Source organism: Mchenga conophoros, linkage group LG2 (assembly GCF_057382185.1).
Source record: "Mchenga conophoros isolate Kocher_MC1m ecotype Shallow Benthic linkage group LG2, M_conophoros_male_GT1.1, whole genome shotgun sequence".
In the NCBI taxonomy this organism is placed as follows: Eukaryota; Metazoa; Chordata; class Actinopteri; order Cichliformes; family Cichlidae; genus Mchenga; species Mchenga conophoros.
The window spans coordinates 23,505,394-23,532,266 of NC_140527.1; the positions used below are offsets into that span (position 1 = coordinate 23,505,394).

At 42.1% G+C, this 26,873-nt stretch overlaps 2 protein-coding genes across 5 annotated transcripts in view; both read left to right on the top strand.

The window, feature by feature from the left end:
• Positions 1–15,513, top strand: part of LOC146581977 (connector enhancer of kinase suppressor of ras 2) — a 67,308-nt gene extending 51,795 nt beyond the window's left edge. The window contains exons 18-25 of one of the 3 annotated variants that reach the window (XR_014894156.1): positions 2,345–2,418; positions 2,555–2,626; positions 6,489–6,559; positions 6,669–6,769; positions 7,302–8,055; positions 10,757–11,019; positions 12,550–13,858; positions 14,027–15,513. Coding sequence is in view for 2 of the 3 variants with exons in the window: in XM_085289076.1 (XP_085145202.1) it covers positions 2,345–2,418; positions 2,555–2,626; positions 6,489–6,559; positions 6,669–6,769; positions 7,302–8,055; positions 10,757–11,019; positions 12,550–12,755; positions 13,813–13,918 (1,647 nt within the window). In the remaining variant the exon portion in view is untranslated. Of the gene's footprint in view, positions 1–2,344; positions 2,419–2,554; positions 2,627–6,488; positions 6,560–6,668; positions 6,770–7,301; positions 8,056–10,756; positions 11,020–12,549 lie in introns of all 3 variants that reach the window. The other 2 variants (XM_085289076.1, XM_085289083.1) reach the window with 2 other exon arrangements.
• Positions 15,514–16,806: 1,293 nt separating this feature from the next.
• Positions 16,807–26,016, top strand: apool (apolipoprotein O-like). Of its 2 annotated transcripts, none has more exons than XM_085289099.1 (10): positions 16,807–16,880; positions 17,520–17,618; positions 17,698–17,823; positions 18,347–18,401; positions 19,404–19,502; positions 22,442–22,533; positions 22,633–22,743; positions 23,115–23,337; positions 23,477–23,692; positions 25,349–26,016. In XM_085289099.1, exons 1-10 carry the CDS (start codon positions 16,869–16,871, stop codon positions 25,435–25,437), a joined length of 1,122 nt encoding a protein of 373 aa, XP_085145225.1. In that variant the 5' UTR covers positions 16,807–16,868; the 3' UTR covers positions 25,438–26,016. The 2 variants fall into 2 exon arrangements, with proteins under 2 accessions (XP_085145225.1, XP_085145235.1); XM_085289109.1 differs by having other exon boundaries at positions 23,480–23,692.
• Positions 26,017–26,873: the final 857 nt, after the last annotated feature.

The following is a 26,873-nucleotide window of genomic DNA, read 5'->3' on the forward strand; positions in this document are numbered from 1 at the left end:
CTTTCTTATTTATGAGGTTCTGCTGAAATCAGGTTTACATCTCCTCTGTCTGTTTCAGACAAACATTTGACAAAACATCATCTTACTTGCTTTCATTTGGCTGTTGTCACAGGCTGGGACTCCGACCCAGCACTCTGAGTTTTTCTTTGTATTTTTTGATATGTTATTAGTTTTTGTGTTATTTCCTATTTTGCCTTTAGTTTAGGCAGTTATTGGTTATTGTTCCTGGGTTTTCTATGTTTTGGGGTTTGGTATTTATTCATCACGTATTAGGTCTGTTAAGTTGTGTTGTCATGTTTAGTTTTAGTATTTCCTGTTTTATTCTGACAATGTCATGTGTTCTCTGTTAATTGTATTTAGCTTTTCTCTCCTGGTCGTGTCATTAGGTTTATGGCTGTCAGCTGTTTCCCCATATGTTTCCACTTCCCCTGATTCACCTCATGTCTGTATTTAAGCCCTTTGTTTTCTGCATGCCATTGTCGGGTCGTCTGTTTATTCTGCCCTAGTTCTAGCCTGGTTCTGTTTATTTTGACCTCGGTCTTAGTTATGATTTTCATCTGTTATTCATCATTAGTCTTAGTCATAGTATTTGCTGGTTATTTTCCATCACAGTCATAGTTTAGGTTTTGGTCTCAGTACCGTTTAGTGTTTTGTTTCTTAGTGTTTTGTCAGTTTACTTTGGTTTCCTGGTTTACTTCTGCCGTCATCTAATAAAGGATCACTTTTCTGCTCAAACTTTCAACTACTCGTCATCATCTGCTTTTGGGTCCTGTTTCCACACACATCGGCGCACCCCGCCGTGACAGCTGTGTTGTGTAGTTTTGGCTATAGAACCAGCCAAAGTAATAATGAGGATACTAGTAAAAACAAGAAGCCAGGTGACACATAAAGACAACATGCAGAACCAGAAGTACACCGACACAAAGATGACTTGTCAGGTGATTTGTGAGGTGACAGATGTCGACGGTCTGCCTGTCCGTGCTGGAGTACAGTTCAGAGTTGACATGAACCTTTTCATTTGACATAGAAAGTGTGCATGTGACCATCATTTTAATACAAATGGAACCCCATACTGTTCCTGTAATGAAATCTTCTCATAAAATCAAGAAAAAAAGGCTAATATCATTTCTACATCTCTGTCGCCGTGTCTTATAATTGGACTGCAACTAGGAAATGCATAATTTAGTCAATTAAAATAAAATAATACTTTTTTCAATTGAAAATTTTCATTACAAAAAAAATGTAAACAAAAAATTAATTTAATGTTTTACAGCAAAGTACTGAAACAATTTCTCGCTGATTTTGGTCCGTATTGACATGACAGCAACACACAGTTGTCTGTGAACGATATCTGGTGAATGTGGAGGCCATTTAATAGTCACGTTTAAGAAACCAGTTTAAGATCATTCGGTTGATCTCATTATCCATCAGAAGATGGGGACATTGTGGTTATAAAGGGATGGACATGAACAATACGCGGGTAGGCTGTGGTGTTTAAACAATGCTCTCTTGGTACGAAGGGGCCCAAAGTGTACCAAGAAATCCTCCTCTACACCACTACCAACAGATGAGACGAGGCAGGATGGATCCATGCTTTCATGTTGTTTATGCCAAATTATGACACTGTTATCTGTAGCAGCAGAAATCGAGACTCAGGAGACCAGGCAAATTCTTTCCAATCGTCTGTTGCCCAATTTTGATTAGCCTGTGTGAATTGCAGCCTCATTTACCTGTTGTTAGCTGACAGGAGTGGCGCCGGGTCTGGTCTTCTGCTGCTTACTGTTGCCTTCCTATCAGCTCAAAGTAGTCTGGCTAGTCTTCCACTTTTGACATGTTTTCGCTTTTTCAGACTCCTTAAACCCTAAAGACAGCTGTAAGGGGAAAATCCCAGTAGATTAGCGGTTTTGCACCAACGACCATGCCATGGTCAAAGTCACCTAAATCAGTTTAAATGAGTCACTTAAATGAACTTCAGCAGGCTGTCTTGACCATGCCTACATGCCTAAATGAACAGAGTTGCTGCAATGTGGTTGTGTACCTAATAAATTGACCAGTTAGTGTATATGTGAAATATTTTGAAACCAAAATCTCATCGAGACGAAATTAACAGTGGATGAGTTTGTTTATGCAGAAGATTTTATCTCCATGTTCTGGCTATGATAGTCATAGCTTGTCTTTTTAATGTTAAGTGGGAAAAGGACTTTATCCCAGCCAATGTAAACAACATATGTTATTTTCATATGCTTGACTAGAGTCTTAGTATCCCAAATAAAATTGGTATGCATGACATTTTGTTCTGTGTGTTGATGCTGTACCACCACTCTCCATCTGTCTCTGCCTGCAGGATGAGAAGGCTGAGGGCTTCATCAGCCTCCCTGAGTTCAGAATAGACCGAGCCATAGAGTGCAGACGGAAATTGTGAGTGTCTCTCACATTTCGCCAAAAATTACTAATCAAGCACATGTGCGCTCACCCACACAACGTGAGCACGCACAAACCCACTGCGCACACGCAAAAACACTAATCAGTCCTTCTTCTCCCTGACTGACTGCAGTGCCTTCAAAGCCTGTCATCCGAAAATCAAGAGCTTCTTCTTCGCCACAGATTGTCTTGAGGAAATGAACAGGTGAGTTACTGTGAATATATACAAGTTTCTGAGCGTGTGTGGGGTGGTGTTTTGGGTTTGTTTCTTTAAATATGGACCAACGTCAGAGACAGGGGACGTCACGTGTCCTTTAATGAATATTTTAATGGAGTAAATCAAGTTTACACAGGGAACAACTCACCAACACAACTCTAAGCATGAATAAGGCATGAACTTGGCCCTCCTTTGTTAAATGCTCTTGTTTGTGTGTGTGTGTGTGTGTGTGTTGTGTGTGCTTACAAGAGATAGATTGTAGAGATATATTTGCAGGAGTGCTATCTGATGAGCTCTAATTATCCACACCTCTCCTCAATGACATGGGGAGATAATTGGAAGAGAGTAATTAATCAGCTATATTTGACTTCCATACTTCATCTGGAGTGTTCCTGTGTGAAAGTGTTGTTTCACGCATTTTCTTGGGCATTATGTGTGAAAAGGTGGGTGTTAGCATTTTTCAGCACTTACAGTGAAGCTAAATTTAGATCCTGATTCTTCGTGGTGGTTCACAAAGTCCTAAAAGGTTTCTGTTTCCCTGTGGAATTCATCCATGTATCCGTCTTAACCGCAAATCGAATTCAGGGTTGCTGGATGAGAGGCCAGTCTATCAGGCAGACAACCATTCATTCCAGTATCAACACCTACTCGGGATTAAACACTGAAAACTAGCCAAGATAAAACCACATCAATAGAGACATTGTTCCTCAATAATATCTGAATGGTTTGTGAAACTTATTCCAAAGCTTTGAACATAGTGCGTATCATAACAAATGGTTGGTGGTAAATGTGTTATTAAAAAGCGCAGAATAAAGCTTGGCGCTACATTTTTTTTTTATCAAAGAAGAGGAAAATATTGGATTGTGAGGAACTATTTTTATATAAGGATTAATACGCGGTAATAGCTATATGAGCTATTAGCAGAAAAACAAAACACAAATGCATAATTAACATGACTTCAACAACTGGTTAAAGAAGGCTTGTTTAAAATGCTTTAAAGTTTAGCATTTTTGCTGGTGATACCTTGTGTTTTGGTCTATTTTTGTTTTTAATTTAGATAGAAATCACCACATTTACATGAGAGCATTAAGCTATCGGCTAACGCTAGCAAGTCGGTTAGCATCTGCAGACTGAATGGGTGCTTTGCTCCGACAGATATGCTAATCAGTCTTAACATACTGTACAACTGTGCTATAAAAACAAATAAACTAGGATTTCATTTATACACACAAAAACACATAAAACACATTTTTTTAAATGGCGATTGAACATGCTATTAGCGCAGTTAACCATGTATAAAGCCATTATTTGTCATAAAATTAAAAAGCACAGGTCCAGTTCAGTGACCTTGCTACAGTGACATCTAGCAGCAAAATCAATAACTTTAGGTCATTTTTTCTGTAAATATTGAAAATAAAAGTATATGGATATTTATTTACCTTTGAAGTAAGTAAGTACCTTTGAAGGCTGCGTCCTACAACGTGCGCAGCGCGGTCCGAAAGGCAAAGCGGAGCTACGGGGAAAAACTAGAGTCACAGCTACGACAGTGTGACTCTAGGAGCCTGTGGAAAGGACTGCGGACTATAACAGACTATAAACGACCAGCTTCTTCAATGATGAATGCAGATGCTTCACTGGCTGATGAGCTGAACACATTTTATGCTCGCTTCGACGCCGCAGCAATTAAAACAACAAACGGCTGCGCTGATCAACTAGCGCCGGTGTTCACGGAGATCTTCAACCTCTCCCTGGCCCAAGCAATGGTTCCCACGTGCTTCAAACAGTCCATCATTGTCCCTGTTCCAAAGAAACAACAGCCCGCTTGCCACAATGACTACCGTCCAGTAGCACTGACTTCAATTGTGATGAAGTGTTTTGAAAGACTGATGAGAGATCACATCACTTCTTCACTTCCTGCCACCATCGACTCATTTCAGTTTGCTTACCGGACTAATCGTTCCACAGACGATGCCATATGTCACCTGCTCCACACATCCCTGAGTCACCTGAACACTGGCAGAGGGACTTATGTTAGGATGCTGTTCGTGGACTACAGTTCAGCATTCAACACAATAATTCCCTCTAAGCTTTTCACCAAGTTGACGGATCTAGGACTCAGCTCATCACTGTGTCAGTGGATCCTCAACTTCCTCACAGACAGACCCCAATCAGTGAGGGTGGGAAAACAAGTCTCCCCCTCCATCTCACTCAGCACTGGAGTGCCTCAGGGCTGTGTTTTAAGCCCCCTGCTGTACTCACTGTACACTTATGACTGTGTAGCCACATCAGACACCACCTCCATTGTCAAGTTTTCTGACGACACTGTTGTTGTGGGCCTGATCTCCGACAACATTGAGACGGCCTACCTGGAGGAGATTAGGAACCTGGAGACCTGGTGCCAGGAGAATAACCTCCTCCTAAACGTCAGCAAGACTAAGGAGCTGATCGTGGACTTGACTACAAAGCAGGCGAGGAATTACAAACCCCTCATCATCAGTGGCACGCCAGTGGAGAGAGTGGACAGTTTCCGATATTTGGGTGTCCACATCACTCGGGACTTGTCATGGTCCTGTCACATCAACACCCTGGTTAAGAAAGCCCGTCAGCGTCTCTTCTTCCTCAGAAGACTTAGAGACTTCCATCTGCCACTGAAGGTGCTCAAGAACTTTTACTCCTGCACCATCGAGAGCGTCCTGACGGCAAACATCTGCACCTGGTTTGGGAACAGCACCAAGCAGGACAGACGAGATCTGCAAAGGGTGGTGCGCTCGGCAGAACGCATCATTCAATCAGAGCTCCCTGACCTGCTGTCCGTCTACACCAAGCGGTGCAAGTCCAAAGCTAGGAAGATTATGATGGACCTCTCCCATCCCAACAATGGACTCTTCTCACTGTTGAGGTCTGGGAAGCGCTTCCGCTCCCTTAACGCCAAAACAGAGAGAATGAGGAGGAGCTTCTTCCCCCAGGCTATTCGGGTCCTGAACCAGGTGTAGGACTGGACTCTCCCAAACACGTCACTATAAGACTGGACTCTCACACACGTCACCACACGCACCACCACACATTTCCTATAATCCTATAATTTATAATCCTTATCTTTATAATCTCTTCTGCTATTTGCACATTCTTTACTGTAAATTCCTAAGTTAATTTGTAAATTTTTGTAGTAAACTGTAAATTGTAAATATTGTAAAACTTTTCTTCTCTCATTTAATGGTCGGGCATTGTACAGCTACAAGCATTTCACCCCCATGTCATACTGTGTATGGTTGTGTGTGTGTGACAAATAAAATTTGAATTTGAAGTATGCCCCAAGTGGCCACTCCAGTAACTGCAGGGGTTGCTGCTTTTTTGTTCATGAGGGGTTTTTTTGTTTTTAATTTAAAAATGTAATGCGTGTGTCATTTCCTGTTGGAGGCCCTATTTACTGTAGTTTGCAAGAACAGGAAACCTGTCAAAGTCGGAGACTATTCTTAGTCACAACTTTATTATTAGGTGACTGTAGAGAGACACGGGACAAGGTGGGATCTGTTTGGAGACAGACAGGAGCGTGGAGGCAGACAGCATCGGAGACTCACTCTTCAGAGAGAATGGCTGTTTTTCTCTCTTGTCTTTCTCTATTTCTGCCTCCATCTCATTAATTATCTCAAAGCCTTTCTCCTCTCTTTGGGGGGGATAGAGTCAGTTAGACATCAGCTGTTAAGAGAAACAACTTAAATTATTTAGAGTGAAAGTTTTTTTTATTCATCACCTACCATTTACCAAGTATAACCCATCCTTCCTTCTCATCATCTTGTCTAGACTTATTCTCATCTATCCTTTGATGCTTTGCTTCACTTGTTTCCTGTAGGTGGATGAACCGGCTGGGTCTAGCTGCTATTGGATACACACCAGATGATAAGGTGCCTCGCCCTGATGAAGGTGAGGTGGATGGGCTAGACAAGAAAGGATTCCCTCAAACTTTGTGTGTGTGTGTGTGTGTATAACTAGCACAATTTTGTATGTGCATGTGTATTTATCGTCACGTCAGACTATTGGAGTGAGAGCGATCAAGACGACGTTGACGGCTCGATGACACTCAAACAGGAGGGACCTTCATCATTCTGTGATACTTACCATCGCACACCATCGGTAAGTAACACACTCAACTACACTCCTTTGCAATGTTTCATTCTGATAGAATATTTGATTCTTAAAAGCCCCACAGTTTTCCGATCTGCGTAGACCAGAGCTCGGCATTAATAAAACATCAGAGTGTGAGCCTAACGGCTTCTGTAAGCAGCCAAGACCATCACTTCTCTGTGTTCTGCTGCCAGAACTTGTACTTAGTCTGACCTCTAGGTGGCGACATGCACATGCTCATTACATCACTGCTCTGATGTTACTCAGAGAATTAAAATCCAGTGGCACTGGTGTCATTAATATCTCAGCTGAGCCACACAATGCTCATGTCAGTCATTCGTAGATTACTCTTCAGCCATCTCATTGCTTTTTTATTCTCATCTTTTGCTCTCTTTCTTTCCTTCTCCTGTCCTCTCTCCACCCTTGCACACCTCCTCCTCCTCGTCTTGCGGGTCACTGTTTCCTTGTATCTGTGCTCACCTTTCACTCTTCACCACTTTCATCTATCCCTGCTCACTTCTCTTACTCTTGATCCGTTCAGGCTAACCTCCTCCACAGTTATGACCAGTTGCCCCGCTCAGTGAGCTCCATGAGCCTCATGCGCTCCACTCCATCCCCACTCCCCCCACCAATGAGTGCCTCCACCTCCCCCATTCCTCCACAGATGGTCTCTTCCACCTCCCCTCTCCCTCCGCAGGTTAATTCTTCTAGCCCCTTCCCGGAGCCTAAGCATGGTCGGCATTTCTCCAGCGAGTCCACACACTCCCACTCCTCTGCTGAGGACCAGCGTGGAGACAGCATGGGCATGGGAACTGGCACAGGCAGCACCAGTACCCACTCATCCGGCTGCCGCTCTTCCCATCGTGAACGACGCTCCTGGCAGGACCTCATTGAGACCCCTCTGACCAGCGCAGGGCTGCACTTCCTCCAGACAGCACCGGGGGAGAGTGAGTATGGCGGCTTAATGGGGAGCATGGCTGGAGAAATGGGGTTCTACGGAGGGCTGGGCAGACAGGGCATGTCCCCAGAGAGACGCAGGCAGGCCACGCTGCCCGTACGGAGACACCACGCCGCAGAGAGGGACAGAGAACGGGACGGGCCCTTCCCTCTGGAGCGGGGGCCGTACACACACAGCCACACACACAGGCGCTCCCACAAGCAGCGGAGCCAGAGTCTCCCCAGGAACAGGGACCCGATGCCAGGAAAGCTGCTGCACACCTCTGCTCACATGGAGGAGAGGAGTGAAGACGAGGAGGCAGAAGAGCAGGCTGCAGATATGCTTGAGGGTGAGGAGGGTAAGAAAGTTACAGGGTTAATATTTTCCTAGTGTTGTATACATTAGACAAAATATTAATGTCATGTATTTAAGTTAAAGTAAAAAAAAAAAAAGCTCTTTATAACACAGCCCACGACTAAGACTAGAATTAAATGTAATTTCACTTTATGTTTTCTGAATAATACAGTCATATTTATCTAAAGTAATCGGGTAACAATTCAGCTATTTATAGCAACTATTCACAGGAAATAAAGAAGTAATGATGATAAAGAAATAACTATATTGTAAGGAACTTTAAGTAGTGCATAACTTCTGAGTATTTTACAGGAATTGAGACACAAAATGATGTAAAATTGATCAAGTTTACAGTGTTGTTTTGTATATAACTATCCTCCCACCCATATCTATGTAGAGCCCAGGTCAAAATATGTAGTAAATATCAGCTCAGTCATTAACAATAAGAAGAATAAGAATAACTTTATTGATCCCAGAGGGAAATTAATATGTCTGGCTCAGATTAATTTACTGATTAGTATGCAATCACTGACTTTTCAGGCTTTAAAAAAGCCCAGTTTTCTAACAGTGTTCAATACAGTCAACTATGAAATTAATATAAGCTGTCATGTGTCATTTTTATTTATTTTTTATTTTTTTATTTTATTGCTATGTCTGGTTTTATTACTATGTGAATATTAGTATTGTACAGCACTTTGGTCTACCAGGTGTGTTTTTAAAGTGCTATATAAATAAACGATGATGATGATGTGATCATTGTCAGATACAAAAATGTAAAGAAATTCTGTAAATATTAGATAATAATATTTCTCTAATATTCCCATTTCTACTAAACAAACAAAAAATCTTTTAAACTTTAAAACTTAATTTAAACTTCTGCTTTGAATCTATGTAGAGCCCAGAACATAGTCTGCAGTGGTTCTAAGTGTATATACACCTATCATGGGCATGAATCTCATGGTTTTGGACTTTAAATGATTTCTTTAAACTCTTCTTTTTCCAGGATCAAATGATTGTACAGCAACATCTGTAGGGTCAAATAAATATGTACACCTCTCACTAATATTTGGGTAAATGTCCCTCACCGAGTTGCAGATGTTTTGGGAGCCATCGACGAGCTTCTGGCATAATCCTGGATGGATAGTTGACCCCTCTCTTTGGCACTAGGTTCATTTAAATTGGTTGGTTTCCAGGCACGGACTTGGCATTGACGCATTCTCCACAAATTTCCAATAGTGTTGAGTTCGGGGAAGACCGTTTCAGATGCTAAATGTTGGTCTGCTTTATCTATTCCAAACCAGTTTTAAAGTGTTTTCAGGATCATTGTTTCGTTTCTTTTCAGCCATATACCAACTGGTTTAAAGTGAATTGTTGCCAAATAGTAAAATATTTGTTTCATCTAAACATAAAACTTTTGCAACTTACTTCTACTTCTGCATGCACGTACATTTCACGCTTTGGAGACGAAAATGTGAAATGGAAACGGTGGACCGGCGCGTCTTTCACATTTTGCTGTGATATGGAGTTGAAACACATTTACTGAGAGATTTAAATGTGTGTATGTATAAGCTTGAGCCTGTGTGGATCAGAGAAAATCCTAAATAAATTCAAACTCGTGCACGAGTTCTTGTTTTTTTTATAGTCATCAAAGATGGATGCTGGAAAATAAAACAGTACAAAGAAATCATTAAAAGCCCTAAATGACCACGGTATTCATGCCCATGACGAGTGTTTGTAAACTTGTGGCCCAAACTGTACACAAGCCTTCCACTCTGTTGTCAATATTCATACCAGTGCGGCCTGTGGCGATGCCATGTGTAGTTAGATTTGTAGGAAGGTGCATGTTAGGTTATTTAAAAGGGTTTGCAGCAATGACATACAGATGCCTTCAGCCAAGGTTTAACATGAATGCATAAATCCACTGTAACCAAACAAAAGGTTCACTCTCCAAAAAGGGTACTACTATAAGTTTTATTTGTATTAAGGAGGTAGAGCTAACAAAAGAGCTTCCATAACAGTGAAAATTCCCAGTTTGATCCCAAAAGGAGACACAAATCCCTTTGGGGTTGCATCAGGAGGGCATCTGGTGTAAAAATCTGCTAAATCAGACACATGCAGCTACCAGCTGTTGTGACCCCTCATGAATAAGGGAGCAGCTGAAAGTAATAGTTTTTCCTTAAGCTGTTTTTGCAGATGCACTGCAGTCTTGAAATTTTGCAGGAACTCCCTCATACGAATACCTTTTGCACCAATATGCGAATAACACAGCTAATATTCCAGTACGTGCTAGCAGGTGGGCGTCACATGTGCGGCAATCTGCTCATTGTGTCCAGGCAGCTCTTGCCTAAACCACTGAGAATTCCCGGTTTTATGAATGCATCTAAATAGACTCTTTCCTGCTGTGTGACACATGTGAAACTATTTATACTGCTCTTAGTATTACTTGTGCCAGTGATCGGAGTTAACTAATTCTCTTTACTTCACCGTTTATTTATTTTGTAAAGACAAAACAGTGTCACATTAGTATAAAGGCATCCAAATCTAGACATGGGACAAAAACATTTCAGTTAACTTCTGAAAACCCCCCCAAAGAAAACAAGAATATCTCTGAGGAGCGTGGGATGACATGCAACTCTGTTTGCTAGGTTTTTTTCTAACTGTCAGTTGTACGTGATCGGTCTGTCTCTCACCGCTCGTCTCGTTAGATCTGCGGGAGCTGAGAGTGGAGAGCAGAGAGAGGAGGGTGTCGGAGGGACGGGAGCGGCGAGTTTCAGAGTGCCGCGAGCCCGAGCCGCTGGATGGGCTAGAGCAGCTCTATCGGGCCCTGGAGCAAGCCAACGTGACAGCTTTAGGAGACCCTAGACCATGTAGCAGGCAGGAGCTTCGACGCTGTTTCATCCAGAGAGCCAGGGACCCCCTGCTCAACGACAGGCTGCACCGGGTCCGAGCCCTCCGTAGCACCTTGAAGGTATCATTAACAACTTCTGTCACAAACGGAACAAAGATTTAACATGTTTTAAAACTTTCTAATACCCGTAAACCCATAACTCCCTTAGTCACGTGTCCCCTTAGTGTGTCATTTCATGGAAATGTTGCTGAAAAACAAACAATACTTCCCCTCCTTACATCACAAGTATGCTGTACCTTTCCTGGCGTATTATGGAATGGATTAATCTTGCCTTTTCACATCGTTATTTTTTAACGTCTTTATTTATTAATTGATGCACAACAACTTGATGAATTTTAAATAAAGATAGACCCAAAATAAGATGGCGCCTGTTAAAAGTCTGTGAAGGTTCTCAGTCATCCAGGTCGTCGTAGTCTAAGTAGCTTGGAAAGAAAAGCATCTGGACTTCTTTAAGTTGCTTGAAGACGTTTCACCTCTCATCCGAGAAGCTTCTTCAGTTCTAGGGTCAAATAGAGGAGAGTCCCAGATTTAAGCCCTGTGGGAGTGTCCCCCAAAGAGGGACAATGGACCCCCACGAGACAAGACTCGGCTGTCCATTTGCATCTAAAGGACAAAGGTCACTCTTTCGAGGATGACATTTTGGACAGAGACGACAGATGGTTTGAAAAAGGGACTGAAAGAATCAATTTATGTCCACTGTGATCGACCATCTTTGAACAGAAGCGGGGGTTTACGACACCAACTGTCTGCCATCTATAATCCAGTTCTGAGATCCCTTCCCAGACGCCTTAATGCCCACTCACATCCTGGGCCAGCTGACCTCAGGATATCACATGATAGGGTGGGGTTAGGTTTCACAATGAGCTCACCCGAAACCTTGGCTGCTTGTGACCCACACCCGTTTTCACACCTTGGCTCACGTGATTAGGTAGAGGATCATTAGGGCATCCATTGTCGCTGTTGGGGGGGGGGACACTCCCACAGGGCTTAAATCTGTGACTTTCCAGCATTTGACCCTAGAACTGAAGAAGCTTCTATGCTTTGTGCTATGTGAATAAAACTGAATTGAATTGAATTGAAAAAAAAAGATGTAAAAAAGCAAGTTTCCCGACTTCATAATACGGCCCACACTCCGAAAAGTACAGCATACTTACGATGCAAGATGGGGAAATAATGTTTTTCTGTAAAATTACCATAGAATTACATACTTACACTATACTTAAAATTACAGTGTAAGTACAATTTTCTTGGCTGACATGTTACCCCTTTATTCTATCATTTATATTACGTTTATTCTAGTCCATATTTACAGATAAATATACAACAATTACATTATAGTTTCAACTGAAATACATTGAATTTCCATTTAACTCATTCACTGCCATTGACGTCTATAGCCGTCAATTGCAGTGAATGAGTCAATGGGTTTAACTCATTCACTGCCAATGGCTGGCAGTGAATGAGTTAATTACAGGGGAACTACATCCTTTATCACAGGGTGTATTATAAGTGTTACCAGGTTGTTGTTGGATTTTTTTTACACAAAAAAACAACGTGAGGATTTAATGCGGTAACGCTTTTCTCCTACAGGCCAAAGAGTCGGAGCTAGCAGTGATCTGTTCCCTCCTGGAGGACCCTGGCCTGTGCTCCCAAACCTTCAGAGAATGGAAGCAGTGGCACAGCGAGCTCTACTCAGACATCTGCCAGCTCAGCCCCGGCACCAACGGCCAGGATGACCTCTCCCCGCTGGCCGCACCTCTCATGACCCACACGCACTCCTTCATCGAGACCCACGTGTGAGAAAGAGACGAGAAGCGAAGGCTGAACTGACACGCACACGCAAACACACACACGCGCGCAGCAACACGGAGCTTTACATTAGCTAACCCTCTGTCCTGGTCACGACTCTGAGCATGCACACACACACACACACACACACACACATTGTAAGATGTGTAAATATCATAGAGGGAACAGTCTGAGACCTGCGTGTATGAACTTTTGATAATCCCGAGGACCCCACAGGGTGCCAATTGCATGCCTGAACAGAAAGCATTAATCTTCCTTTGTCTATGGATCTCAGCATAAACGCCACACGCTTGTCAAGCAAAACGGGGGGAAAAAACAGACTTTTTAACACAAATTTTTTCTTTTATATTCTCTAGGTTTTGCTTTTGCTTTTTTTTTCTGCTTTATTTTAGGGGTAAGGGGGAGCTATGTAGCAGCAATACAGAGGAAAACCCTTTTCACCACAACACTGTACTTTTGTACTGATGAACTTTGCACCCAGAGCCACCAGTTCTCCCCCTTTCTCTCTGTGTTTTTTTTCCTCTTGCGTATCTTTTTGAGTTACAGGGACCTCACTGTTATTTCAGGCTGATCTCACGGCACAGTGCGGGGAAAGTAAAGTGTGAAACTGTGAGAGGTAGCCAGCAATGTCGGTTTATCAGCGAGAACCCCTTTGCGCTGGCCGGATTCATGTGCTGAAGGAGGCTCCTCTGAACGAGTGCAGTTCTGTTGGCATCTTCTCTTCCTCTCGTTTCTCTCCATCACCTTCTCTTTTCTTAGCGACTTCTTTCTCTAGTCCTCAAAGACTTGTGTATATGTGTATACTGATGTAAATGTTTGCGTTCCACTACCACTGTGATAGGCTTCTAGAGGTAGCGGAGGGAAGACAGAGAGTATGTATTTGTGCGGGTGCAAAACAAGTTTATTATTATTACTTTTTTTTGGTTTCTTTCGTAGTTTTTTTTCCTTAAACCGTGAATGCAAGAGCTTAGAGAGTTCTTTTTCAGTCACTCACTACAACGAATGCACTTTCTATATCTCTATATCTCATCGGCTGCATCACAGGGTCTACGTGTCATCGGCCTCATTACCATTGCTGTTCAAATATCAGGTAAAAGCATTTGCCGTCTCATTTTCTAAAGATTTGTGTACAGTCTACAAATATATTTAAACATAGAAGACTATATAAAATCTATTTACGTTTTGTGTCATAGAAATAATGTAAAGTATGATGTATTCTATGCCAAGGTTCTGCAGTGTCCCCCTCTTCACTCTGTAGATGCAGGGTGTTTAGCAGTCGAACAAATAGGATGCGACCGACAGCCGTCGCTGATGGTCTTTACTGGTTTACATCATGGCTGACCATTCTCTGGGTGGTGCGTTGCTTGAGACAAAGGCCTGGGACTGATTTGAATGGACAGGGTAAAATACTGTGGATCATTTGTGTTCCTTTTTTTGTTCCTTCTCACAATTGCAAGGTAATTAGACTCGTAGCGCATGATAGATGCAAAAGTACCATCGAAGGATGACTTTTTCTTTATGTGCTCGTAGCTTTCAAGTCTTTGTTTTTCATTCTGCAGTGTTTAGAGACACGTACTGTACCATGAGAGTTAAGGGAGGTTTTTCCTTCTCCTTTAGCATCCAAGCAGCAGGTTATAATTTGATGTTTGGCTCACATAGAAGACCGACCTGCATCCTAAAGAAGCTTCTGACACCTCACTCCAAGTGACATCACTGCAGTTGCTTCCAAAGTGAAAGCTAATTTGACATTCCCTCTAAGCATATGGTTGATACTGGGCAGTCATAACCTCTGCACTAAACGGTCTGTAATGTCTGTGAAACCGGGATGAATCATTTCATCTGCAATATCAGGCCAAGGACTCAACGGTGCCCCCCAGCGTCGAGGACTCCGAGAGACACGTGTAGCACCTGCTGCATCCAGCACTGTCTGTACTTAGTCTTCATATTTTACTGTTGTTCTTCTTCATGAGTTTTCATCATGTCACACTGTAGTGAAATATCAAACGTGCCCCAGAGATATAGCTCATGTTATTTGCCTGTTATTTCTTTATTTTTGTTTTTTTTGCTAGTTTGTTTTTTAATGATTAATTTGAGAGTAACACAAAGAAACTCAATGATGCAAGCACTTTCCCTGTGCCTCCCAATCCTCTCTTTGGCAACGAAAGGACTGACTATTTCCACACACAGGCACGCACACACACACACACACACACACACAGACACACACGCGCAGCTGTAGAAGAGTTACAATACAGTTTTAGTCTGCAGACCTCTCTCTGTTTGTCATCTGTAGTGTTGGTCTTCTTTCTCCAACCGCTGCTCTGACATACTGTAGATTAAAGGAGTTCTGAGAGTTTTCATTTGTAGGCACCGACTGTGTTATTCCTCCCGAATCTTTTTGTGTGTGTAAACCTGCAGAAACAGGCCGAAAAGGGAGATTCCACTGTGTGTTCTTTCAGGGGTGTACACCTCATGGTACATTGCACAGGTGTGTAAGATGTAAGTTGCACTGCGACATTAAAAAAAAGGAACATATTGCTCTTTTTCAAGGATAATATTAGCTTACTGTTATTCTGTACATTAAAATGACTAAAGACGATATTAAAAAAGAAAGAAAATTACATTTATTCTTCCTAAAGTAGCCTTTTTTGGTTTCATATATATGAATATATATTACAGAAAATACAGATTGTAAACCTAAGTTGTTAAACTTTGACTTCAATAAACTGAATCCTCTGCACTATGGCCGGTTAATGTGTGCCTTTCCTCTGATTTATTGGAAGAGTTTTGCTGTGTCTTCTAGTTAATAACAGTTTCAAGTTAAGGGCAGGAAGCCCTACAGCATGCTGTGCAACTCGTGCCATCCATCTATCCATCATATCTTTTTCAGTTTACAATGTGGTGGGCAAAAGCTTTGTTTCCAGGCTGTCACTTGGCTTCACTCTCTGCACTCTTTTAAAGACAATCTTTATTCTGGATTCATCTCTTGGGGATCTATAGCCTTGCCGGGCGATTGTGGCTCAAGAGTTGGGAGTTCACCTTGTAATCGGAAGGTTGCCGGTTCGAGCCCTGGCTTGGACAGTCTCGGTTGTTGTGTCCTTGGGCAAGACACTTCACCCATTACCTACCAGTTTCCGGCAGCCTCACCTCTGTCAGTGCGCCCCAGGGTGGCTGTGGCTACAATGTAGCTTGCAATCACGTGTGTGTGAATGGGTGGATGACTGGATGTGTAAAGCGCTTTGGGGTCCTTAGGGACTAGTAAAGCACTATACAAATACAGGCCATTTACCATTTGTTGGGGCCTTACTATTGGAATGAGTATGTGCAAAATTGCCTAAACAGTTTTGGCATATAAATATAGAGAAGGTTTATTGATACTGGAAGCTTCCATTAGTAGTCTGCTTGTACTCTCAGTACTAACAAAACAGGTTTGAGCAGGCTTTGGTTGCCTGCAGGTAAATAGTCCAGATGGAGAGGAAAAGAAGGATGCTGTTGAAATGCAATACATAATCAGCAGCTATTCCTGATGTATTTCCATTTGTAAACAATGTTGCAAACCTTAACTCAGATATCTAGTGGCTTCACCGGCAACCCAAAAATTAATTCCTAGACTGATACTGTTTCATCAAATCCAGTGCAACATGTGCACCTGTGCTGTTCTGGTGCAGAACTTTGTGTGTGTAGGTTGATTTCTGACTGAACACATCTTAAAGCGCTTGTGCACAAAGTTAAGTAGTAATGTAAATTTCCTTATACATATTCACTTCATTAAAACTAAACTAAATGTGGAGAAATCCTGTGGTGCTGGAACATGAGGCCCCCTCAGGGTCGATGCTGGCAATGTCTCAGCAACGTAAATAACAACTCATTTACATGTGAAACTGCGAGTAGGAGTTTATTTTTATTTTGATGCAAATGTACAAAGGCAAGGGTCAACTGTCCGCTCAGTGGGTGAGCAACATGTGGACTTACTTGACGAGTAGGATAGCACAGCCGAGCTGCAATTCCCACTTCAGCCCATTAGGTGGCAGTAGCCGACCGCGGGGTTTTTTGGGCTAGAACGAAGCTGTAACCAACAGAAGAAGGGGGAGAGCGCTGTCATGGCGGCCAAGGTGAATGCATGTCATTTTGTCTTCAGCAAAGTTTTTAGCTTTTATTACAATGACTTTTCAATGAAAGTGTAGACTGTATGTTGGCGTCAAGTGCCCCGCAGCTGCTAATGTTTACTTGTTCTGGTTGTCACATCTCAGGCGTTGTTACTCTGCACGAAATATCTTTGCTAGCTATGTGTGCTGTGCTAGCTTCGCTGAATGACTCCTAAAAAGAATACACGGAGGAAGGTTTTAGCAGAGGTTGCATCTTTAAAAGTGTGTAACAGCTGTTTAACCTTAATAGCTGTCAGCCCTGCCTTTGTTAGCTTTCTAGAGCCGCATTAAGCTACAACACAAACACTGTCGGTAAGAGTAACGCTTAACGTCAGTTAGCTTAAACTAGTTCGAAACAGTTTGTACACACAAAATAAAGGGAATAAGCTCAGGATGTATACTTAGAAGTTCATTAATGCAGTATAAATAAATATTTGAAAGACTGGAAAAGCGATGCTTTGAAATATATGGTGGTATTGTTGTAATTAATAATATAAAATATATATATAATAATTCTTCCACTGAAAGTCCACGAAGTAAGCTGTGATAGTGATGTGGTGTTGACACACTGACTAAAACTACAGTGTACGTTCCCCCTCCTGCCAGGTGGTAATGGTGGCCGTCCCGACTGTGCTGGGAATAGCCTCCCTCCGTGTGTACTCTGTGAATGAAGCGCCCGCTGATGGGCTGGTTACTCGAGAAAAGGTGTGTATTCATGATTTGTATGGGATATTGCCATTCATAGCCATAATAACGCACCAACTCTCTACCTCCCTTTCCCCAGCTCAACATCTACAACCCGGTGTTGCAGTCTGCTCAGAGTAAGTTTGTCCCAGAGAGTCCAGGGGTCATCGAGGGTGGAGTGACTACAGCCAGAGAGACAGTACTACCATTTGTGCACGCTGTAAAGGTATTCAAGTTTTTTCCCCCTTTGTGTACATGTAAAGCTGCATGTAGGGAAAAAATCTCATTCACATTCACCGTCAAGTACTGATGTAGTTCATGCTTTCACATCCTCTTCTGCACTTTTAACACGAGCAGGTGGTGGAAACGCATTTATATTTAAACATATGACAGCTAAAATGCACCAGAGAACTCTTATCTTGCACCTGCGAATTTAGTTGACACCGCTATCTTTTTGCTGCTCATTGTGGTTTACAGAGCACGATCCCACATGCTGCAAGTGCTCGGTGCAGGAAGGATTCTTGCAGGTTTAGGAGTTAGACAGGAAACTTCATGCAGTTTAACTTCAGTTAAACTGCATGAAGTTTGCTGCAAGAAGATTTGACAGTTTGATTCTGTGAAACACAGGTTGTTGGGTGGGGGTGAGCAGTTAGCACTGACTCACATGTATCTGTTTCAGTGTTGCTTAAACAGGCATGTTCTTGATGAACTTTTCTAGTGGTTTCAGTTTAGTCTTCTGTTCCCTGCAGGGTGCCTGTATCTCTGTGAAAAGGGGAAGTATTGATCTTTATCATGCTGGAGAAGGTGAGTAAACAACAGGCAAACAACAGTCTTAGTTACATTGCACCTAAATATCAAATTTCAATAATAATAAGACATTTAAAGTTTTCAACATGTCACACATTTACTAAGTAAATATATTTCAAGGGGTGCTATTGAGGTGAAATTCTCACCAGGTGTCTGTAACAACCCATCCATTTCACACATGCAAAGAAATCAAACCACAGATGTCCATAAATTATGTGTAATAGCGAGAAATGACACAGGGAAAAGTATCAAACGCATGAAAAGGGAGGTGCAAAAAGTCGTGGAAAGTCATGACAGTAGCTTAAATCAGTCCTGCCACTTGTGCAAAGTGCAAATTTATATTAGCTGGTTCTTCAGCAACTGATGGCCTATAAGAAGGGGTCTCATTACTAAGGTGTAAAACCAATTAGCTCTCTCAAGGCCGTTGCAAAACATACCGAAGAATTTCTAAACTAGTGAAGATTCCAGTGAACAAAGTGGAAAGAACATCATGTTACCATAAACCGACCATGACCAGATGCCTCCTGCAAGATTTCAGACAGAGGAGTGAAAAGAATTATCAGAAGAGTTGTCTGAGAGTCAAGCAGCACTAGAGGCGCTGCATATCACCCCCAAAACGGCATACCAACAGTGAAGTTTGATACTGTGTATACAATACTTTCTCCCTGTGTGATTTCTCATTATTACACATAACTTAATTTATGAGCATCTTTGGTTTGATATTGTGGCATTTGTGGATTGGAAGGGTTATTTCACACATCTGGTCAGATTTTCATGTAAATAGCACCTTTAGAAACATATTTAATTTGTGATGTATTCAGTACTTCAGTCTTACCCACAGTAAGACATTAGAGGATGAGAGTGATCTATTTAAAGTTATTTTTTTTTTGTTACAGTTTAATGGTAGTCCCAATATTAGTGATACAGTTCACACCTTTTCTTTAAAGGAAGCTGAATGTATTTTTGTCAGCATCTTGATTTCTGTTATCTGCTCCTCAGATTTATACTATTACCTGAAGGACCCTCCTCCTGGTTTTCTACCCAGATTTGGCACCATCACCGTGGCTGGCCTGCTTGGCATGTTCTTGGCACGGAAAGGTAACTTGAACTGACAAACAGTTTAGGCCTGCAAGAAACGTTTTAATCAGTTTCTCATATTAAATAAAGAAAATGTTTGAAAGAGTGTTGGTCTAAGTGTGAACGGTTGTCTCTCTGTGTTAGCCCTGCAATAGACAGGTCACCTTTCCATTGTGCCATATTACTGGTGGGATAGGCTCCAGCCCCATGTGACCCAGTAAAAGCATTGCATACGACTATAACAAATGTAGCATACGCAAGAACTGCACATAGTGCAAGTTTAGTAAGCTTAAATATACATTAATGAATAAGTAACTCACAAGACATCAAAACAATTCCCTTTTTTAGGAATCAGTCTAGAAAAATTAAAGATGAAAATCCTGAAAAACAAGTGCAATTTGTTGAATATGTCTCAATAAACATGCATTGCTGCTGACACATCAGTGTGCCACTAAATGGTCACATACAATGTTTTGAAACTCATCAGCAAAACTCGACTCCTGGGGCCTGTTCTTCGTACCTCGCTAAGTAGGTTAGCCGGATTAGATTGTTGACGATTTCGCGTGATCCTGGATCAGTCGGTTCCCCGAAGCTCATCCGGGACTTGCTGTCATAGCAACAGAGCCGTAAGCGTAAACCTGCTCGGGAGCAGGTTTACTTTATGTAAACAGGATTAGATCGCGGCCACGCAGGTATGTCCGCTTCATTTATACGAAAGCAACAGCGATATTTTTCCACTGTTTCACCATAAATAAATAACATCAATGTAACTAAAGATAATGCAGCACTTGATCCTTTTATTGATGTCACACAGATACATACAGGTCATTTCCTAAAAAAGGGAAATGAACTATTAACATTCTATTACATGTATGTGATTATTACAGATGTAATTCATATTTCAGAGTAGTAATTGTAAATTACTTCGTGTAATCAAGATGAGAGACCACGGCTATAAAAGCGAAGGTGGATTTGGGAAGCCTGTCGCAGCCATGTCCTGTCCGTATACGCGACCAACCCATTGCGGAAGGTGCAAGATTGATAAGGAGAGTCCTCAGAATTCAGCGTATATTGCGAGATAGACAGGATCCTTTAGCTCAGCGCGACAGTGTGCTCATAGAGAGATATCGACATTCCCGTGAGGGTATTATTTACTTAACCAACTTGTTGACGAGGGGGTGCAGGACCACCACCTGTCTTTTTTTCCTCTGCCCTTTTCTTGGTTGCTGTTATGAACAAACTAACAGAGTATTACAGGCCAGTATTACCTTGCCAAGAGACGCAAAGCAATCTAAGAGATAAATATTACCATTCTGTAGAATACTCCTGTATTCCACTTTTACTTGTTCCCATGTTCTCGTGGGTCCTGTTGTGGCTCTAATGTGAAAGGGGATATAATATAACATATTATAATATAATATAATGCCATATGATATTGGACAATATAGTGTCATATGATAGATCTACCCTACCGCCTACTGGTGTTGGCCAGAGGGGCCGATGGCGCGATATGGCAGCCTGGCTACAACCGTAGCTGCCTCCACCAGTGTGTGAATGTGGGAGTGAATGAATAGTGGTATCGTAAAGCGCTTTGGGTGCCTTGGAAAGCGCTATATAAATCCAATCCATTATTATTATTATTATTAAATTACCTACGAGTTTGATTTGTCAGCAACTTTCTGCCAGCCCTCTCTCCTTGCTTTTGCAGCCTTTGCAGTGTTCTCTTGCGTTTTAATTAAACTCTGAAACTCCTGAAATCCCTCACTCATGAGTTCTTGCTCTGCTGCCGGAAAATACCGAGCACGCCCCTTCGACATTTTCGCCGACCAATCAGCGGGTTGCCGATCAATGTTTCTACTATCGATGCGTAGCCCCTTTTACGACACCCAGTGATGTCACATTCCTGCGTCCAGCTGTAGTAATCGTCAACAGCAGGTGTGTTCGGGGAACCGGATTAGCGAGCTCACGGTTAGCGCGATGATTTGATCTTGGATGTGTCATTTGATCTTGGATGTAGTAAGCGACGTACGAAGAACGGGCCCCTGTTCTGTCGCTGCGTCACAACAACAGTGTATTTCTTCTACAAACTGCATTTATTAAGGAAACTTCTTACACTTATCGTCCAGTGGGCTTGACACTTTGGCAGGCTCTGACCTCTGACCTCTGGGCTGTGTGTTTTAACAGTCCCAGATTGTTAAGGTGCGACCCCAGCTCTGCTTGTGAGGATCACAGCACTTTACGTTCTTTCTTAGACCATTTAATATTTTTCTTTGTTTTGCAGAACATAGAAAAAAAACATATAAAGTCATTTCAGAAAGATACGAATTAGTTTTACGCTCTCAGACTGTCTCAGAAGAAAGTTTCATTTCAGCCACACAGGAAATAAAGTATTACAACTTCTGCTTAATGTATTCATGGGATGAACATTTTAGATATTTTCTACACTTCTCACAATGCATGTGAACTTGCACAGAGATATGCATTGTTTGTTAACAAGAACATCTGTTTTACCCCCTTTTTTGTTTTGTGTTTTAAAATGCACATACGCTCCAGATTTATTTATGTGTATTTAATCTTAGCGTGACCTTTTCATGTACGAGATAACACTGTGATTATCAGGGTTTAGACACCACAGCCAGTGAAGCTGAAGTACCCCTCATCATCTCATCATCGATTGCCCAAAGTTTACCACAAGAAACAAGAAGTTTCTGAGGAAGTTTCACTTTTCTCATTACATTGTCTTCCTCACTCTTTCTTCCTATTACCAAAGAGTCATTAAAGTGCATGAAAATGTTAATGTCTTTAAGTTAACCTGGGCGTTGTGTTGGCCAAAATGTGCTGCAACACACTATGTGAGCATGACCTTTCTGGATATAGCAGTTCAGTAGCTGGCCTCCAGGACTTAACCTCTGCCCACTTGTATTGATCGCTGCCCTGCTTTGCAAAATGTTTTATTTCAGGCTCTCGTTTCAAGAGGTTAGCGGTCCCGCTGGGCCTGATGAGCGCAGGAGCATCAGTGTGCTACCCTGCACAAGCAGTGGCAGTGTTAAAGGTAACGCTGCTTCCTCAAGCACGGATATCTTGTTAATTCGCAGTATAAATGTTAATATTTTCCTAGTTTAATTCGAGCATTGTCTTTTGTCCTCCCAAGGTGACGGGAAAGAAGGTTTACGCTGCAGGGCAGTGGAGCCGTGCTGCAGCGTCTTCACTGCTCGCCTCCGCAGAGCCGGTTGCCAAAGAGACTGCTGCTTCACAGCCACAGGTTAACAGACTTTTAAGTGAACTGTTTTTAAGCAGAAAGACTTATAAAGCTGTTTTACTGTGTGACTAAAACCTAAACAGCAGTTCAGCTCGTGTAACTTGCTTTCCACTCGGTGCCTTTCCCTTCTCTACATGTGTTGCTTACTGACAGAGAAAAAATCCCTTTTGTGTGGTAAATGGGTTATATTCCATTTCCTTTCCTACACATTGCCTTTCATAACTGTTAGTGGAGTTTTATTCTTTGTGCCTCACATGTGATTCAGGCATATTTTGTGAGAGTTTAAATCTAAAATTTTATTACTTAAATATTCAAGAAAATTGTACATTTTAATTACGCACCATTAAAGTCGATTTTTTATTGGTTTTTTTTAGTCAGCTATAGCGGCAAATCTAGAGCCTCCAGCGGCTGAAGAAACCTCACAGCCCAGCTCCACTACAGACACCTCAGCCCAGAGCTCTACAATCTCAGACACAGAGGTGAAATCAGCTGATCCTATCTCTGATGAGCCCATTGTTGCTGTCATAACAGAAGAAGAGTCATCCGTAACAGCCACAGAAATATCCCCCAACCAGGCCCCCACAGAGACCAGCACAGGTATTATCAGTATTGATCCCTGTCGTCTTGTTTCTCTGTCTCCGTCTCTTCATTTCACACACAATCACACAGAGACTTATATCAACAGTGGTGGTTTAATTCCCGCTCTTTCCGGCTCTGTTGGCAAATTCGCCGCCAGTAGAAAAAGTGTCCGCGCCTTCCCCAGAGGAGCTGCTGGCCCCTGTTGAAAGCGAAGAAGCCTCGGATAGAACACAAGCCTCCGGGGATGTATCCACGGACACGAGCCCATCCGAGCCTGCAAGCTCAGGACCGGAAACAATAAAGGCCGTTCCAGTCGAGTCGGCATCTTCCTCTGAAGAAACATCTACTCCAGAGGCTTCCAGTGAGGCCACAGGTACCAAAAATAGTTCATGTCAAAGAGCGAAAGGTTGATAAGTAAATAAAATAAGAAGAAATGATAACCTAAACAGAGGACCTATGCTTTAATCATCACTCCGCTGCTCTTATTCTACACTTAATGTGTGCTGCTAACCTTTTACATTTCCTCTACCCTGAAATGTCAATTAGTCGAGTCAGATAGCATGGAGGAGTTGCTGCTTTTAATGAGACACCAGTCGCCACACTCACACCAACACCTATCCAACACAAAACCGTTACTGGTTGTACTTTAACACTTTCTGCACATGTACCTTTGCTCTTGTTTGGGTGTTTACAGTAGACCAGCACAAACAAATGTTTTTTTTTCTTTTTAAGCCCACAGACAAACATAGTGAGCCTTCACTTCCTGTTACTCGCACATTCGACCTCTTCTAAGAATGATGTGGTTACCTAAATGTGGGGACCTAAACGTTGTGGGTCTTGTGTTCTACATAGTTGTTGTTATTAGTATGATTATCACTGCTACCTGGGACTTGGATTCTGTTGTTGCTGTAGTACGTTCAGGTTTACTTCCTAACGTGATATAAATCTGTATTAGTTTTCAGTTTAACTCTTCACATCTCATCCTTCAGCACAGCTTACTTATCTTTTCGGTACATCTGTTTAGCAGTTTGACATACTGAGGATTGACTCACTCTGCACAAACTGTGTGATGTGAAAGAAAAGAGAGGAATGTGATGTAACATCTCACAGCACTCGGTGTGTGGAATATGCATTTTAAAAAGAATCGCAGGGCTTTAGTTGCAGTCTGCTCAGCCTGGCTTTAAGTTGAACCGAAAGATAGTTTTACCAAGAAGTGATATCATATTGCATAATACAGTTTTCTCCAGTGAGATCACAGTAAGAGGATGTGTTTGGGATGTTTTTTTTCCTTCAAGAAAATACATTTCCCGTTCCATGTTGCTGCAGATCTTCTTCCACAAAGCAGCAACTGGAGCTCCTTGTAAATGTTTAAAGGAGGTTGCCGTCCCAGTAGGTTGACTGGGTGCTGACATGTGGGTGAAACTGCCCTAAAACTGACAGAATGTATGTACGCAGCGATCTCTGCTTTGTCTCTGCGTATAAATTCTTTAACATGAGTTGCAAATAGTAACACAGGCTGTGCCAAACTATACCACATTATACTTTTCAGTATTTCTGCTAGATTTTAACTCAGTGTTTCCATTTAGCTGGTAAAAGTAGCAGTTTATGTTGACACTGTGTCTCCCATCCCTTTTCTTCTTGGTTCTTTCCATGAACCAAGTGCGGAAAAAGTGCAAGGTCACTCTAACTGTTTGATTTTGTTAAACACTCAGTTTGTTCATAAGATTTTCCAAATCTTTGTACCGCAGTGCTCAAAGGATTACTATGTAAACCAAATGACTAAACACAGAGTTTTGATTTATTTGTACTTTTTAAGAACCAACGCATCCAAATCAATCATGGAATTCAGGCAATTTTAGGAGGAAACATCACGTTTTTCTGCACGTTTGGTTGTTGCGCTGAACATAAAGATCGACAGAAACCTGTGACTTTCACCCGGCAACTCTTAATGTTTTCATCTGTTAATAAAAGTTAATTCTACAAATCTAACTCTATTGATGTGCTTTGCATTTCTCTTGCTGCCCTGCAGAGGGCTCCAGTTTCAAACCAGACCCTTCTCTCATGGATTTCGGCCAGTCCAGCCCTGAGGATGAAGACCTGTACAGCACACGAAGCTGAGAGACTGCAGCCAGCCACAGGAGAAGCCTCATTCCCACACACACTGCCATCTCATATCTCACTCTAATTGACAAACGCTCTGTATCATTATGCGTTGTAAATAGGCCATTTTGCAAGCAATCGCAGTTAGAAAGACTTTAATCAACATTTCCATTCTCATTTCGTCTGCCCACATCAGCTGTTTCCACAGAAAACATCCCAGTACATTTGCATTGCAGCAGCGAGGCAGTGAATCTGGGCACACATAACTGAATCAGTTTGCGTGGGACAGAAAACTGGAATAAAAAACAAAAAAAACCCACCCACTACTATTTACAAGCTTTTATACCCCAAATGGCAGATTGTGAAATTTTCTGTGTCATTTAACAAATACTGGCTTTTTGTGCTCCAGCTTTCACAGTCATGGATGCAGCGTGCTTTTATTTATTGTAATTTAGCCCAGTGTGTTGGTGAACTGAAAAATCTGCACATGTACTCGTGGTGATTACAAGATGGACTAGTACCGTTTCACTCGCTAACACAGGAAATTGTCCTCACTTGTTAATTATGGAACTCAAATAAATCTATATTTTTCATGAATTCATGTTGGGTCATGTCTGCTACTGATTACAGCACTTCCAGCATGTAGCATCAACAGATCTTCACTCAGACCCCGAGTTGTCACATAATGAGCAGCTAAACATGAGGAATCATCTGAGCCGCATGAACCAGAGTTATCTTTGAAGAGAGACCATTAAAGTGGCCCCTTTCCATAGGAAGACGCTTCACATAGTGAGTCTTCATGCTGCAATTAGTCCATGAGAAACAACAACTTGTGCAAAAACCCATATGGTGCACACTCGCAGCTCTGTTCAAAGTATCTTACATTGAAGGGCACATTTAGTACGTGCAAATCTGTATCAACGGATTTTCATAATAAGCTTTGTTACAGTTTGTAGAAATAATTAATTATAATCCATATATCAAAAACATTATGAAGATTGAGTACTCTTAGATTTATATTTAAAAGTCAGGGGTGAGGAACTCCAGGCCTCAAGGGCCGGTGTCCTGCAGGTTTTAGATCTCACCCTGGGTCAACACACCTGAATCTGACGATTAGTTCATTAGCAGGCCTCTGGAGAACTTCAAGACATGTTGAGGAGGTAATTTAGCCATTTAGATCAGCTGTGTTGGATCAAGGACACATCTAAAACCTGCAGGACACTGGCCCCTGAGGCCTGGAGTTCCCCCACCCCTGCCCTACAATAATAGAAAACCCCAACGATCAGATGACTTCCCATAAGCAAGCACTTGGCAACAGTGGGAAGGAAAAACTCCCATTAAACAGGAGAGACCTCCAGCAGCACCAGGCTCAGGGAGGGACGGCCATGTGAGAGGGGACGGTTTCGACTAACACTTCTGCTCGTTCAGCAGAGTAAACATGTTTTGACTAGAAC

What these genes read in the sequence shown, in the direction of transcription:
- apool (XM_085289099.1), top strand. An exon ending in AAGCAGTGGCAGTGTTAAAG is followed by an intron (nt 22,534 to 22,632) that starts GTAACGCTGCTT and finishes TGTCCTCCCAAG; the next exon opens with GTGACGGGAAAGAAGGTTTA. An exon ending in CCCCACAGAGACCAGCACAG is followed by an intron (nt 23,338 to 23,476) that starts GTATTATCAGTA and finishes ATTCGCCGCCAG; the next exon opens with TAGAAAAAGTGTCCGCGCCT.